Source organism: Urocampus carinirostris, chromosome 1 (assembly GCF_059441175.1).
Source record: "Urocampus carinirostris isolate Australia breed hairy pipefish chromosome 1, RoL_Ucar_1.0, whole genome shotgun sequence".
Lineage (NCBI taxonomy): Eukaryota > Metazoa > Chordata > Actinopteri > Syngnathiformes > Syngnathidae > Urocampus > Urocampus carinirostris.
In genome coordinates this window covers 20,279,562-20,296,927 of record NC_142349.1, presented here as the reverse complement: position 1 = coordinate 20,296,927, position 17,366 = coordinate 20,279,562, and the positions used below count along the sequence as shown (strand labels likewise).

Below are 17,366 nucleotides of genomic sequence, written 5' to 3'. Positions count from 1 at the left end.
ATCTATTATCGCTTAATAAGGGGAATTACAATTGCCAATAAGGGGAACAATTGGCTCAGGTTGACAGGAATGACGTATGCATTTATCTATTATAATTCTCACTTACTTAAAGTAATAAAAAAAATTCACACTTAGTTACTCAATTATTGAAATTGAATTTGCCCTTCTTGGTTAACGCAATAACGCGTTCCGTAGTTGTATCGAATGAGGAAGCGAATCGGCGGTAGAATAGCTTATCTTCCCATAATGCACTCGCCGACCGTCAGCGGGAAACCAAAATGGCGAACATGCTAGGGATAAATGAACCGTTTGTTATTTTCTGAGTAAGGCGCAAAGTCGTTGCGTTTTGGCCCCTCTCGTTTGCAGTGAAAACATAACGGGAAAGGAGCGGAGGCAAGAGAGTCACACGCGAATATAGAATTTGTTTGCTGCCGTGAGCTGTAGAAGCAGAGTTGCCCGAATGAGGTATTGTTGTCATGTTTTTCTGTGATGTGGAGGTGTGGGTCCGACTGGTCTAGTGACCTTGTTAAAAGATCCCTAGCGGATAAATTAGTAAACTATGACAGGAATCCCGAAACAATACACTTTTTGCCTCATTAATGTCACCCTTATATGGAGAGTTATCCCATTCAACACGAGTTTTGAGCACAATCGTTTAAACAAAGGAACAACCCGAAAATACGTCAAACAAAAATCATATCTTTCAAAAGAGCGTTTGAAACGTACTTTATAGGAAACCGTAACGTTTAAAGTAAAATTCATGGTCACAACCCTTTAATGAACACAAACATGTTTACTTAGTCTTGACATTAATTTAAAAGCTTCTGCTGTCACATAATATTTAACGAAGTCAGCGTTCCCTCCAAAGCTTTATAAGGCCTGCCCGTAGCGATATTCTCATCGGCTCGAATCCCTGAAGCTTGTACCTAGTATTTTAGAAGAGGGGTTCATTAACAGCGAGTCGAAGTGTGTGTTGATGAGCGGTTGCGTTTGAAGCCCCGCGAAGTGGGTGTACCACGTGACTGATTCCGTAAATGATTCGCTACCTTTGAGTGTGGCTCAACATAAATGCGGGAGAGAAACGGACCCAGAGTTGTATGCCCCCTTCAGTACTGGGAATTACAGAAATATGCAACTCCATTCATTTACAAACTTGCTATCACTCATCTATGCACCCCTGCTTCACCTGTACAATGTGAAATAGTTTTTTTTTTTAACAAAAGCAGGTGAAATCCTCTGCAATAAAAAAAAAACGCTTCGACCCAAAAACTTTTAAATAAGACCCAAAAACTTTTAAATAAGGTATTGTTTAAAAAAGCACTTTATTTTACCTTTCCCTTTTTCAAGTGTGCATAAGCACAGAGTAACACAGAACAATTAATGATACACTATAACTCTGATACTCTCTTAATGCACTCTTCAAATATATTATTGTTTTCAGAGCATATTTTACACACCGCAGTTTGATCGCACGGACCAAGCAGTTTGGAAATTTTTCTATCCACATGATGGCGTAGTCAAGGAAATGAATCATCTTGACTTTACTTGAAACCCTTACTTGTGTGTGAAGCATTTCCCTGCAGGACTTTACTGCTTTATGGGCTTCATTTTTCCATCACTAGAATTGTCGTTTATTATTTCACAACCACACTCCACATCCTGTTGACTATTCTTTGCCCGTTTTGAATAACCTTTTTTAACCTGTCCCAATCCTGAGCCTCAGGCCTAGCTAATTTTCTGAGGAGAACCCCTGAAGCCTGTTTGACAAAGTTGACCCCCCCCAAAAAACTGTGTTAAAGTCTTACTCATTTGTCCTTGTTTTTTCCCAACCCTACTCAATGACGGCAGCGCATGATCGCTTCATCCAACATCAAGCTTGTTAACCTTCATTGCTGCAATTATGAGCCGCATAGTGTCTCACTGGAGTCTTGCTTATTAGTGATGAATCGATTGAAGTCACTTATGTACAATATTTATATCAAAGGAACTTTAAAATTCCTTAATTGTTTTATCTTTTAATTGTCAAATTTAGAGGGTATTGGATGTCAATTTTCTTTCGTTTTTCATTTTTAAAACTTTTGCGTTACAGACATCTGAGTAATGTATAACATACCATAATATTTAAATGGAAAATTAAATGAAAATTTCCCAATCTTGACCTCGCAAATGCTGTCGTGAAACAAGAGGTTGCCATCTCAACAAGTATAGTTCAACTACGAGACACATCAATTATAGTCAAGTCAAGTCATGTTTATTTCTAAGGCCCTTAATCACAAAGAGTCTCAAAGGGCTGCACAGACCACAGATAATCGCAAACCACAGACTATTATGACACCATCACCTGATCTAAAACCTACGTTCCGATACAAAGTACCATAAGCATTTATTATTCAACCTTTATCTAAGATTTTATGTGACAAAACCTTTCACACATTCACACTCAAAGTTTTTCTAGCCAATGTTTAATTTTTGGATCCTACATCTTTCTTGTATCTCCCAGAGACTCAGGGGTTTTGAGTCACCTGTCTGTCCGTCAGAGATCCAACTCTTCGCGACATCATGCTGTCTCCTTGTCCCCAAAAAGCCGAACGAGGGTGCCCTATGGAGAAGAGGACAGGTTTGCCGAAGGACAGGACGTATTGGCTCGGTGGTCAGACGGCCTGATATACTTGGGGACAATTGCAAAGGTTTGTGCTCAGAAATGGTGAATGTCTGCATTTATATTACACTTTTCAAGTCACACACCGATAGCAACATCAGCCATGCAATTACCTGCTTATCGAGGGGGTTATTAGGGGTTCAGCGTCTTGCCTAGGCACGCGTCGCCATTTAACTCGGAAGAGCTGGGAATCAAACCTGCGGCCTCTCAGTCCCAAGATGGGCAAGCCACCTTCTAAGCTACTGCCTTTCAGTGGCATGTTGACTAAATATGCTAGAGCCGGTGATTTTTTTTTTTTGGGCTGGATCGATGATAAATATTTTTTTCTTCTGACAGTCTTTAAAATCCTGCTTGTAGTAACTGATAGATTTTTTTTATGTACTATATCTATTAAGACGATAGTTATGTCGTATTTTATCGTTATTGGTTCAAAAACCATCTGCATTTAAAGATTATAAATTCTTATGTACTTTTTATACTTTATAATTCATTTGATTGGTTTCGTAATTAGTTGAGTTTATGATTCTGGTAAAACATTTGTTGTAATTCCTATAATATTTGTAATATATACACCTTATTTTCACGACTATGAGGTGCACCTAAAAGCCTTCATTTTTTTTCAATGGCTGACCATGCGCTTTATAATACAGTGCACCTTATATATGGATCAATATTGAGTCGCAAGGTCTCGCAACTATGGCAAGCAGCCGCCGACTAGATTTTCCTCTGTAGGCGAAGTAGTCCGTGGTGTATGCTAGGATACATATACTGGTGTTTCATTTCCTGACCAATATGTCAAACATCATTTGAATCAGTCACTATAGGCTAAAGCTATTCAGAGGAATTATGGGGCTAAACAGACCGCAAGCAACAAGCAACGTCGATCGATGCAGATGCTTCTCTGCGGATTTTTTCTTTTGTTTGTCAACATTATTGCGGTCACTTTTCGTCACTATTAGCTAAAGTTATTCTGAGGTAAAGGAAGCGGGTCCTGTTTAGCATTTAGAGCAGGGATGGCCAACCCGCGGCTCGCGAGCATCATGCGGCTCTTAAACTGGTTTAATGCGGCTCTTTAGGAGCTGTAACATGTCATGCATCGAAAATGTTTAGCCGGCGGTGTCATTTGCCTTCCCTACAGCTAGATGGCAGACAAACAATGTAAGCCTGTTTGAGTGACGTCAAACGAGCGCCGAGAAAATATTTGCTCGACAAAACGTCTTGTAGTCAATATACGTGAAATTATCTCTTGAAATGGCAGGTGAAAAAAAGCACTGCCAAACGAAAATATGATGAAGAACACGGGACGTCTTTGCCAGAGTGGGAGTTTATATTTTTTTAATTGAACCTATTGGCAAGCCGATCTGCCTTATATGTGACGCAGCATTAGCACATTTCAACGCTTCAAATCTTCAGCGTCACTTAAGCTCACTCCACCCTAACATCGAACAAGATTTTCCAAGAGGGACTGAACTTCGTAAGAAAAAGTTGTTTACTATGAAAAGCAAGGCAGAAAAACCAGGTGACGTGCCGCTGCACTGCACTGTGAGGTGTCTGTCAAAAAGCCGGGTAATCTTTCGCTTCTTTTAGCTTTTGGATGCAGTGAAACTGTTCATGGAAGAGAAGGACAAGGACTATCCTGAGCTCTCAAGTAGATTATGGATCTGGCATTTTTAGTCAACATCGTATGCCACCTGAACAGACTGAACCTTATCCTGCACGGGAAGTTAAAAATGCTGCCTGACCTGATGCAAAGTGTGTTTGCATTTGTTAATAAACTAAAGCTCTTTGAGGGGAATATTGAAGAGGGAGATTTAACACATTTTCAAACTTTTCTAAAAGCCAGTGAGCAAGTCACCAGTGGTGCCCTAAATAAAAAAAGAGACAGATACGCAACACTGATTGAAAACCTGAAAGTGTAGCAACTAGGTTCTGTGACCCGGTTAACTGTTGAAAATGATTGATATTATCATGTTGGTGTGGTTATTTTCATCAGAGATCCGAGTAGAGATCCGAGTAGAGATCTGTGTATGCGTTTATACATGATTAAAATATTATGTTTATGTGTACCCATGTGTATAATGTGGCTTTTTAGTAACAAAGAAAAAAACAAAAAATCGCCCCCAATAATGTGGCTCTTTGTAGTAACACAGACGAACAATTGGCTCTTAGTCGCTGAATGGTTGGCCACCCTTGATTTAGAGGCTCGCCGAGGCTAAAGCGAAAAAGATAAATGTGAAACACACGTTAGGTTTATCTACGGCATGGAGAAAACATTTTTTACTAGTCTGTATTTGTAAACAGGAATTATGGGGCTAAACAGACAGCAACAAGCAACGTCCATCGATGCAGATGCCTCTTGGCGGATTTTTTCATTTATTTGTCGCATTATTGCGTGTTTTGGAGTGTGTAAATATTTTACACGGTTGGATATACTACACTCACGGATCTAAGAGGACCATGGTTGTGCATTATTATTGAACGAGACGACTTTGGTGAGCTACCCCGGCTTTATATTTTCCCAGTTTGCTGTCCACACAGTTGCCAGCGAAAAAGAAAATAAAAACTAAGAAGTGTTTGGCATTTCTTGAATCCCAAGAGTTTAACCTTCCTAATGATATGTGGAATAACGTATTTGAGAGATTGGTGACATTGTACAGACACCATGTCCGTACGTGTCTGAGACACGTATCTGCTTCTTTGCAATCCGTCGGAATGTTAAGGGGTTAATAAGTTTGACTGAACTATTTGTTTTGTTGACGTTCCCACTGTAGCGCCTTATAGTCGAAAAATATATGACAAAAACTATTTTCGGGGGGGTACGCCTTATAATCCGTTGCGCCTTGTACACACACGCACACACACACAAAACCTGCCCCCGTGAGAGCATTTGCAGGGTGCTGTCTGCAGCAGAACACAATGCTCGGTATGTTGATATCAATGACAACAAAAACAATTTAATTCAAAATTTGGGGATTGAAACAGAGGTACAGTGAAAAATTACAGTATAGGAACTGATATCGGTATGACAATTTACAAGTATATGATGGCAGTGTGAGCAGTAAACTTCTCTTTCACCCTTGATTACAGTAATTTAGTTATTTCCATAGAATTTTGTTTGAATTCTTCCATAGTCATAAAAGCTTTAGCTAATTGATTTCTTTGTTCTTGACCCTCGCAGATAGATCCGGAAAAGCAGCGATGTTTTGTGGTGTTTGAGGATCGGTCCAAATCTTGGGTTCTCTGGAAAGATATCCAGACAGGTAAACTGGAGACAATCATTTCCATACTTTGAAATGAACATCAATAGTTTCTGCAGCCTTATGAGACTCCTTGTGATTAAGGGCTATACAAATAAACATGACTTGATTTGTTCTACACATCTAAGATGGGTAGCAGCATAACCTGCATCTAAAATTAACACTACAATTATTTTGACTATCCACCTCTCCTGTCGTTCTCAAAGGCTTATCTCTCTGCTGAGGTTAACCGGTAACCATGAGTCTCGCAACACAACAGAATATGGTTAGCTTGTTTTTCCTAGGTTGCAGTCGATACTGACTTGTACTTGTTTTGGCATTAACCCTGGGTGGGTTGAGCCAGCTCCAGAGCGTTCTCTATATGCGACCCTGGCAAGCTCCAGGCATTCGCGATTTCAGCGTCGGATGCCGTTGACTTGGAGTCTGGAGGCGCGCTGCATATTTGCTTTCAAAGTCTTTACAGCGTTTATTGGTGTATTTGTTTGGCCACATTGTCGATTTGTCTCGGACCTGAATGGCGGTGAACTAGGACCAGAGGACTGCCACATCGTTAGCAAAATCCAAGTCTGTGATGCGGGTGTCGAAATTCGTTTGCCCTCCCTCAAACTCATCAAGGCTGTTCTCGAAGATCCAGTCGATTATGGATTTGAAAAGGGCTGGAGAGAGCGCACGACCTTGACAAGGGCAGGTATAGACGTGGAAGAAGTCTGACTCCTCGCCGTAGCAATGGATTGTTGTTTGTGTTAGGGCCTAGTAGGCTTTGCTTAGGTTAAGTAGTTTAAGCAGCAGCCAATGGTGGCTTATGATCTTCCTGAGGCTGCCCCAATCGATTGAGTCGAATACTTCTGTGAAGTCGATAAAGCAGATGACAGATGGCTGTTGGTGCGCCCGGTGATGTTTAAAGATTTGGCGGAGCGTGAAGATTTAGTCTGTACATCCTCTACTTCATCGGAAAAACGCTTGATTGAAGTGGGTTCGACGATCCCTTTGGGCTTCGGACGTATTCTCAAAGTTGCTCAGCAGCGCTGGGTCATTGTGATTTTCTAGTAAAAGGATTTTTTTGTGGTTGAGTGAGTCTATTCGACCCTTCCTCCAATAAATAAACTGGTTGTAATACAGTAACAAGATGATTAGTTGTAATTTTTTGAAATGCATATGGAATGGATATTCCCTCTGTGCAAATTAGTTACAAAAAATAGCTCAGCTACAAAAAAGGTTGGAGTCCACTGCTATAAATACACTAACATCCCAAGATAAAGCGACCCCACCTTACCTTTTCACTTTACAGAGTCTAATAAGATGTTTCTTTGGCCCCTCTTTAAAACAATATTGCCATTATACCTCAACAACAAAAATAATTTGTGTACCTAGAAACGAAAACAATTCAAACTCCTCTAAGAAATTCCTTGCTAAGTTGCATGGCCGTGACTAATCAGGCTTCAGGACTATTATTAAAAATCTTCCAAAGACAGGACAATCTTCGCAAGTGGGAGTTTTAAAATCACTTGCATTTTTAATTTGTCGTCCCTCCTCTCCTATATACAGCTCCTAATCCACTTGAGTACCACACAAGTCACATCACACTTAAGGTACTCTATTTTCATGACTACATGGCGCAGTCATAATAATTACATTTTCAAAGTGTGTGGCGCGCCCGCCATATGTATTTTACTTATAAACTACTCTGAACAGGTAGAACAACCATCCACCTATCTGATCTCTCGCCTTTTCATCCATATATGATATTTGATAATAATTTTTGCGTTCGAATCTCTGTGGTCAATTTTAGGAGACGAAGATGAAGTCGATGATGAGCTTGATGATATTGTGTGCTCCATATGCCAGGACGAAACATCTGAGGAACCCAATGAGATTGTCATCTGTGACAAGTGCGGGCAGGGTATGCCTTTTGCTGGAATTAGATTGTTTCTTTTTTATTGTTTTAACTGGAATGTGCTTGTCATCAGGATATCATCAGCTGTGCCACACCCCAATTATCGATGCTTCTGTTATTGACTCTGAAGACAAATGGCTTTGTTCTGAATGTCAGCTTGCTTCTTTCCCAAAGGTGCAAATACTTTTGAATATAAGGAAAGTTAATCACATTTACAATTGGAGCTATCGTTAGATCCTTCACTGTAATGCATTGATTGAAAATCCTCAATTAGATTTTTAAAAAACAAGTTGAAAAAACGTGTGGGAGTTAAACTTTAAAACAATCTAAACGGTGAAAATGTGTCATATATATATATATATATATATATATATATATATATATATATATATATATATATATAGATTGATAATATACATAATACAGAGATCCCTTGGTTTTTGCACTTAATGGAGACCAGAACTACCCGCAAAAATTAAAATCCGCAAAGTAGTGCAATAGAGTAGAGTAACAGAAAGAATAAACTGAAACCCAGTCCTTATTTTTATATATTTGATGGCGTGCAATCGAGAGAAGAAATGGTTTGGCAGGTGCATCGCTTCGGCGGCATGACGAAGGAGGAAGATACAAACTCTTGGCGAGAGGCAGGAGGAACTCAGAGCAGGTGTCTGGTCACAATACAGTACGAAAGACGCTATGATATGTATTCACCAATCGGCATTGTAGAGCGCAAGTCAAGAGGTCAAACGTTGTAATTCTTGGCCATAGATTTTATATAAATATATATATATATATATGTAAATATTTATTCATTATGTATATGTCGATATGTAAATATAATGTATATATAGATATCATGTAAATATAATGTATATATAGACATCATGTAAATAGTGATGGAGATTGCATAGCTGTCAACTTGTATGGTTTCCCTGTACTTAACGTTTTTTGGATCATCTCAAATGCTGTATGCCGTATAACAATTTTTGTACGGGAAATAAAAAAAAATTGGGTTTCATGGGTTAGACGATCTCGTTTTACCCATTTAGGCTGTTATCTGTATCATCTCTGTCACTTGTAGCAGGCGACAACATCATCGTAGATTGCTAATATTGTCGCAGTATTCTACATTCACGGTGTTCTAGATAGTCTGTCTTGCTGTGAGTAAAAAGTTCTGCTTTGTGTTTAAGTTTATTATCACTTAATAAAGGGAAATGTAATTGTTAGTAGTGAGAGCAATTTGCTTATGTTGACAGGTATGAGATTGAGAGAGTGTTCATGATATGTAAGCATTTACTGTACACTTAAAATAAAGTTACCGTATTTTCACGACTACAAGGCGCACCGGATTATAAGGCGTACCCCCTGAAAATATTTTTTGCCCATAAGGTGCTACAGTGGGAATGTCAACAAAACAGATAGTTCAGTCAAACTTTTTAACCCCTTAACATTCCGACGGATCGCAAAGAAGCAAATACGTGTCTCAGACACGTACGGACATGGTGTCTGTACGATGTCACCAATCTCTCAAATGCGTTATTCCACATATCATTAGGAAGGTTAAACTCTTGGGATTCAAGAAATGCAAATCATTTCTTAGTTTCTATTTTCTGTTTCGCTGGCAACTGTGTGGACGAAACTGGAAAAATATGAAGCCGGGCTAGCTCACCAAAGTCGTCTCGTTCAATAATAATGCACAACCATGGTCCTCTTAGATCTGTGAGTGTAGTAGATCCAACCGTGTAAAATATTTATACACTCCAAAACACGCAATAATGCGACAAATAAATGAAAATAATCCGCTGAGAGGCATCTGTATCGATGGACGTTGTGTGTTGCTAGCTGTCTGTTTAGCCCTATAATTCCTGTTTACAAATACAGACCAATAAAAAATCTTTTCTCCAGGACGCACAGCAACCGAACTGATTCACATTCATCTTTTTTGGCCAATTGCAGGCTTTGTTTTGCCCTGCTCTAGCCTATACGAGCCTCTAAATGCTAAACAGGACCCGCTTCCTTTACCTAAGAATAACTTTAGCTAATAGTGACGAAAAGTGACCGCAATAATGTTGACAAATAAAACAAAAAATCTGCCTGTAAATGCTAATGCTTTTGCCTCAGAAAAACTTCAGCCAATAGTGACTGATTCAAATGATGATTGACACATTGGTTAGGAAATGAAACACCAGTATATGTGTATCAGCATACACCACGGACTACTTCGCCTACATAGGAAAATCTAGTCGGTGGCTGCTTGCCTTAGTTGCGAGACCTTGCGACTCAATATTGATCCATATACTGGATAAGGCTCCTTGTATTATAAGGTGCATGGTAAGCTTTTTTTTTTTTTTTTTAAAAAGGCTTTTAGGTGCGCCTTGTAGTCGTGAAAAGTCGGTACTGTAACTTTTAACTGAACGTGCACACAAAATGTCTTAAAACATTTTTTGCTTGTAGTAGTTTGCGTGCGCAAAATGGCACCAGCCGATGCTGGCGGTGAGCCGTTTTGAGTGGTGAGCGTTCTCCAGGGGGTAGCCTCTGGGATTGTTGTTGACCTGGATTTTCTTTCCATGGATGAGCAAGATTTTTCGTTCAAATAAAACTTAGTGTTTAGAGGTGCTCATATAAAGATGTACCACGGTATAGGGGAATAAAATAAAATATATATATATATATATATATATTAAAGAAAGAAAGAGAGAGAAAGCATACATATCTAAAGCCAAATAACTCATTTGTTGTTGTTTTTCATAGCAAGAGCACTCTGAACCTATGGAGAAGTCCTTTGCATATTCCCCAGGGGAACTGGTGTGGGATGAAGACCATCGGACCAACATGCAACAGTGCTACTGCTACTGTGGAGGGCCAGGAAAGTGAGTGATTTAAACTAACCTAGAATGCTTTAAACTATAATGGTCCCTAACAGTAATATTCTCCTGTTATCTTATGTGTATGTAGCTGGTACCTCAAAATGCTACAGTGCAATCATTGTGAACAGTGGTTTCATGAAGCCTGCCTGGGTTGCTTGCGAATGCCTATGCTCCATGGAGACCGGTGAGACAGGTTTCAAACAGAATCAAATGAAGTTTATTAGGCCACATGATACTTTTGTTATCTGGTTAAGTTGAACACGATTTTGGATACTCTTTCTGTCTTTTTTTTTTTCTGACCCTGCAATTTTTTAAAGTTTTTACACTGAGGGTAGATTGCCTTAATGATTAGTAATGGCTTTAAATATATTAAGATAAGATTGAATTAAGTTGAAACCCCTGGTAACACAATGTATCAAGTTTTTTTGTAGTACTATGGCCACTTCACTTGGATTTGGGATTTCCGGATGTATAATTTTATCTTTGCATTGAGGTCCTGTGAAAATGAATGGTCTACATTACATTGTTTAGTTTCCTTTTTTATAAAGTAGCCAATATCAGTATGTTTTGTTCAAATGACTTTTATTCATCAGTAATCTGCAGTAGGCCTATGGCATTTGACTAGTTCCATAAATACAATGATGTAATAGGAAAATATGTTTTGAGTGCCATAATTTTATAGCTTTATGTGTTAACTGTTTTGTTATCTTTTGATTTCAGATTTTATCTTTTTATTTGCTCTGTTTGCAACGGCGGATCAGAGTATCTAAACCGACTGCCTCTCACATGGTAAACTGCTGCTTTATGGCTATAGAAGCATCCTGACGCTTCCATTCAATATTTTGAAACTGTTTCATTTTGGCTTTTACACTAAAAAATCCAATTTAAATCTGCTATATTGCTGTCTGCTGGATGTAAATGAATAAATGCAAACGTGAATCACAAATTTTAAAAATCATGCTTGGGTGCATGTATTTCAATATAATGGGATACCATTTTTGTTTTCTGAATTTGAAGTTTTACTAATTATATATATATATATATATATATATATATATATATATATATATAAAGCTGAATAATAACAATGTTGCAGGGGGGATGTGACACATTTGAGCCTGTACAACCTGACAATGAACCACAATAAGAAGTACTTTGATTCAGAGTCTGACCTAATGGCCTACATCAACAACAACTGGGAACTGCTTCAGCTTGGGGAGGTAAAGATAAAACCTGATCTATTGTGAGTGACCCTAAAGTGTCCCTAATCTGATCTATCAGTGAACACCTTTATTGATTGATAGGTTCATTATTGTTTGTTATTTTCTATTTTAAAAATTGGACTAATTGAGTAAAATGTTTTGTGATTAAATTGCATTATACCTGATGTGTATGAGATGAATATACAGAATGTTATCCCAATCCGTAGCAATGATATTTTTTTCCATAGTGAGAAAATCCAAATGAACCAAACAACAAATGTTTTCTCAAACAATTGTCCCCAGTAATGCAAATTCATAAACAAAATCACAAGTGGCAGTCTTGATAAAAAAAATCTGAGAATGCTTTCCTACTTGTATACCTGTCATATTTTTCACAACGCTGTTTTTCACAAGCCTTCAAAAGTTCATTTTTTATTTAGTTATCTTTAGTTTCATGCCTTTTCTAATCTTGATTATGTTTGTTCAAACAGCTCACCAGTACTCCAGCATCAATGCGATTTGAATGCGTTCTTGAGGCATTAAAAAGCAACACAGACAAGTATGTTCTTCGTGTAGCATGTTTTTTGTTTTAAATTTGACACCTATATTTTATGTAATGAAAAAAAGCTATTAAATGAATATTGCATTTTTGTCTCTGCAGGTTCATTTCAGGAAAAGAGGTCAAGAAGAAGAAGCATTGGTATGGGCTGAGGGTTCGATTCCCTCCCACTCCCCCTAGGGGAGAGCGTCCAATTAACACACTAATGGAGAGCCCTTGTCATGGTATCACTGTCAGATCAAACAAAGTCCCATCTGAGTTAAGGTAAAATTAAAAGTTTTTCAAAGTTGTTAAAACAATTGGGGATCAAGTTTAACAGTACGCTGATGCCCCCAAATGTCATACCAATTCACACCACCTGTTTCCCTTGAATTTCTGGGCACCTTCTTGTGTCAAATTGTCAAAGACTCACTGAATGGTGAACTCAATTGTTATTGTTTGGGTAACCTAAACCCAACAGGGCACAGAAGAAGGCCAAAAGAAAAAAGCAACCGGCGAAACGCAGAAGTACCTGTGAACTCCTGTCCCAGGTGTGCATGTTTGTATTCTTAATTGGGCTGGGACTGGGTGTGCACATAGTTCTGCAAAGGTATTTCTTCAGTGTCTAATAAGAAGTTCTTACAGAAACTGACATGACATCTTATATTTACCATTTGGCAGGAACTAAAAAAACGTACACCACTAGAATCCCACTCACTGGATCGCTTCTCTTCTGTCAAGTAAGGAAACATTCTGTGAATTAAAATGAAAGGCTTTGAAGTACAGTACAGGGTGCAGTTGCCTCACGTATTGAATGTTATAAACATAAGTGTCCTAGTTGTCTTTGTTTTGCAAGTCTATCTCTACTGTGTTTTAAACCAGGAAGGAACAGTCTTCACTTTCACACCGTAATTCTGATGTGGAGTCTATTGGTACTCTGAGCACCTCAGAAACTACCTCAACTAGTTTATCAAGGCTTTCCAGGTAGGCTCACCTGCCTCAAGTTGACATCATCATCACGTTTTCCATTCCCTAGTGCATTTATCTAGCAACATTGGGCCACCTTGCCTTTGACATTTGGGAACTGTAAGTCTTAACTCCAGGTTACATGCTGCAGCAGCAGGGTCATTACTTTCTGGATTGTAATATTTTTACATCATAATCGTTCCATGAATGCAAAAAAATAAACACCAATGCTAGTTCATGCCATACAAGACGACGACTAGGTTTGGTGGATGCTTGAAGCACAACATAGTACGACACTCGTTAATATAAATTACTATTTTCTTTTCCATATAGTCATCATGTTAGGTACAAGAAAAAAGGGGATGCATATTTTTAAGTTAAAAGTTACACATTTCTATTTTGAACTCTAATTAATCATTTTTGGCTTTGTCTCACTTTTATTAATTCTATCTTTAAATTTATAAAGATATCCAAATGGCTAATGCTAGGATCAGCAACAAGTGGCTCTTTGGTGAACCCTAGTTGCTCCCTGGGGCTTTTTCAAAAATGTTTAATATTGGAAAATTGTATGATTTCTCTCGGAGGACAAATATGACACACACATTGTTCACATTTTCCAATGAATATAGATATACCGTGGGACCTTGCTACTTCGCGGTTCGACGTACGCGGCTTCAGAGCTTCGTGGTCTGTAATAGTTAAAAAAAACAAAACAGGCAGCCGTCCGCGCGCGGCGGACGTGCGCGGGACCCCCGTAACTGGGGAATCCCCCTCGGCCGACGACCCTAGCACGGTGCGCCGTTTTCGTTTCCCGGCTCGCGGTTTCTGTGCGGCTTCCGCTTCATCCAACAACAACAGGGATTCAAAAAATCAAACTAACCTTTTGTTATCATATCTAACTACTCTACAGCCTGGGTAGCTCCAGCAAGACCCGGTCGACTACTTCCACCCTGCGTCTTTCCTCTCAACCCTTGAAAAGGAAACGTGGCCGTCCTCCACAGGCAGCGAAGACCCCCAAATCTGAAATGCTCCCCCACAAGCCAGCGGACCAAGACTCTTCTGGAGTAGATGCTGCCACCCCGCTCCCAGGACTGCATTCTGCAGACATTGTTCATGGCATGGACCCCAACAGCCAGCTCACCCACCTCAAGAGTTCAATCAGCACATATTTTGGAGCAGCGGGAAGAATGGCTTGTGGGGAGAAGTACAAAGTTCTGGCCCGGAGAGTCACCTTGGATGGCAAGGTGCAGTACCTGGTGCAGTGGGAAGGTGTCACTGCCTCATAAATTTGTATTGAGGACCAAGGGTGCAGACATTTAAAAACAAAGTTTTCGAACATTTTCATTAGTTTATTTATGTCACTATTTATTTCAATAACAATTCATTTCGACATATATTTCAATATTTCTTAAGCTAGTATTGTGATGATTAATTCAACATTTATTTTTTGGGGAATAGAGAAATAAATGTGGATTGAAATGAATAATATTGAAAACCAATGATGATTATCTACATTAGTATTGATAAATTTAGAAATACTCTGACTCCTATCTGAGTAATTGGTTTTAATTTGATTTTGGCACTCTCGGTCCTCAATATATGCCTCGACTGTCCACCTGGCTTGTAGGCAGATCATTATATTGTCATTAGTCTTATAGCATTGTTGTCATAAGTCATTTTTTTGAGAAAATGAAACCTCTACAGTTAAATCACCAAGAAGTGTCCAGCTAAAGGAATTCCGGGAGACTTTGAATGTACACATATTTTTGTATTTTTTTTTTCACTTTAGCATATTGACCCTTTTTTTCTTGGACAGTAAAAAATGACCCATCCAATTATGCTATAATGCCAATGTACCTTTTTGATTTAGCCTAAATGTTATGAAGCTTTCTGTAAAGCCCACTGGTCCAGTGCAGTTCACTGTGAATATAGTGCATACAAGCATATCATTACATGTTTAAGTATATATGAAGCTTTGGCATATTTGTATCAATTTCCTCTAGCTCTTATTTGTGTTTTGTTCTGCGGAATATTTTTATTGTTATGCATTTGGAAAAAAATAAAATAAACCTTCAATGCACTGATCGGTAGGCTTTCAAATACATGGTGTTGTTTGAGTATCAGTAAATATGCTTTTCAATTTCAAACCAGCTAAGCGCATAACAAAATTTTCCCCACAGAATGTAGCATGTTGCCATTCTTGGCCAAAATGAGAGGGGTAACCTTTGTTCTGCCACTTATGTTGCACCAGAATTTTATTCACGTCATTTATTTTTGTATAGTTTTACAGAGTTTTTGCGTTTCTGTACTTGTATTCTCGAAACAAACACACAAAACAAGTAGTGTATTGCCCAGCAGACCTTTTGTAAGTATTAAGGGCAGACCATACTCAAAGACGGTCACCTCAAGCTCTTTCTGACAACTAAATGCATATTTTAAGTGATTAAAAAGGACCTATGTTTTTTTTCTGGTTTTATAATCAAAAAATAAAGTGCTGTGCCAGTTATTGTCTCTTTCTGATGTTTCTTGTAGTATTTTTGTTTTTTACCCAATGATTCTTAGTGATTGTGAGTATTTCTATCCAGGCTTTCATATTTTGCTGGGGGAATCTTAGAATAAGCAGTCAGGCTATAATTATTTTAAAAAATAAGGCAGTTGTGGTACAGATCTTATGTATTCGTTGGTTTAAATTAAGTGTGTGTGTTTTTGTTTTTTTAAACTCCGTTCTGTTAACCTTGATTTAAGAAAAAAAAATAGAATGGACCTGTTAAATCACTGTTTTTCACCTGATGGGTCAGGACATCAATCATGGACGCGGACCCGTTTTCAGTGGGTCGCGGGCCTTTGCCTTTTCAAATTAATGCTATTCATTTACATTCTTTGCCTGTAGACGGCAATAATGACCTGCTTATTTTATTTTTTCCTGTTCAACCTATCGCCGCCATCCCAATTCCCAAACGGTTACCGGTACTTATAAGGTGAAGGAAACGTGGAAAGGGGTGACAGCAACGTCAGAGGAAGAAAATATTGCTGTATACGAAAATGGTGTTCAAGTGTCTGCCATTGAAGCACCACTGGAAGGCTATTGTAAATGGTTTAAAATTGTTGTCCTTTTGACTTTTAAGTATTTTAATTTTTATCATTTACATAATGAAATCATTTTCGATGTTGGGGTTCCTGTTTTAAAGCGATTTAAGGGTGTTGCTTCAATGCGATGCAGGCTTGTATGCTAATATATGCAGGACTTGAAATCTTATGTCTCGCTGGTCATTTTATTTTTTGAAAAAAAAAATCTACTTTAAACTTCATCTCATCAGCCGTACCGCTTATCCTCATTAGGGTCGCGGGGGGGGAACTTGTTTTTGTCAATTTAATAGCGCTCTTATTCACGGTTTTACGGTAAGACGTTTTCCATTTTGTGACGTAATTACGCACGCACCGATTTTGGTTTTGCTATTTGTAGAATGAATGAAGCCGTGTTCTTGTCCGCTTCTGTTGAGGAACAAATATGCTGAAACACAATTTCCTGCCTTTGTCCGTATAAGAGAGACCGCACACTCTTTCATGCTCTTAACAAAACTGCACAATTATTTAATTCGATACATTTAAGAAGCGAGTTTTTTTTCTTGACTTGAGTCGCAACTTGTCATTTAAGGTGGAAAGGTGGTTCCTGAAGTCAGACCAGTTGCGAGCCACTATGTTGAATCAAATATTTTTGGACACCGTTTATTAACATGAAGACGCATATGGGTTGTTTGCTTGTTTTTCCCCACTGTACGTGAAGGCTAAAATAAAAAGTGACAACCGCAACTTCATTACACTTAGTTTTGGTTGCATACGGTTGCTATGCCATCCATCCGCCATTGTTCGCGGCTCTTGATGATCAACAGAGGTTTCAACCAATCATTGTGCATTGTTGCTTGAATCTGTCCAATCACGACTGAATTAAAAAATAATGGGCGGGGACAATTTCAAGTTTTTTT

At 38.6% G+C, this 17,366-nt stretch overlaps 1 protein-coding gene across 1 annotated transcript; it reads left to right on the top strand.

Annotated features, from left to right (window-relative positions):
• Positions 1-239: 239 nt before the first annotated feature.
• mtf2 (metal response element binding transcription factor 2) lies at positions 240-15,889 on the top strand. The gene is made up of 15 exons (XM_088329628.1): positions 240-465; positions 2,501-2,687; positions 5,838-5,919; positions 7,706-7,816; positions 7,884-7,984; positions 10,562-10,680; positions 10,766-10,861; positions 11,398-11,466; positions 11,774-11,897; positions 12,371-12,438; positions 12,541-12,702; positions 12,899-12,968; positions 13,099-13,157; positions 13,300-13,401; positions 14,294-15,889. Exons 1-15 carry the CDS (start codon positions 461-463, stop codon positions 14,667-14,669), a joined length of 1,731 nt encoding a protein of 576 aa, XP_088185754.1. The 5' UTR covers positions 240-460; the 3' UTR covers positions 14,670-15,889.
• Positions 15,890-17,366: the final 1,477 nt, after the last annotated feature.

Coding starts and splice junctions, on each gene's coding strand:
- mtf2 (XM_088329628.1), top strand. Junction 5,920..7,705: donor CTGGAAAGATATCCAGACAG/GTAAACTGGAGA, acceptor GGTCAATTTTAG/GAGACGAAGATGAAGTCGAT. Junction 12,703..12,898: donor AAAGTCCCATCTGAGTTAAG/GTAAAATTAAAA, acceptor TAAACCCAACAG/GGCACAGAAGAAGGCCAAAA.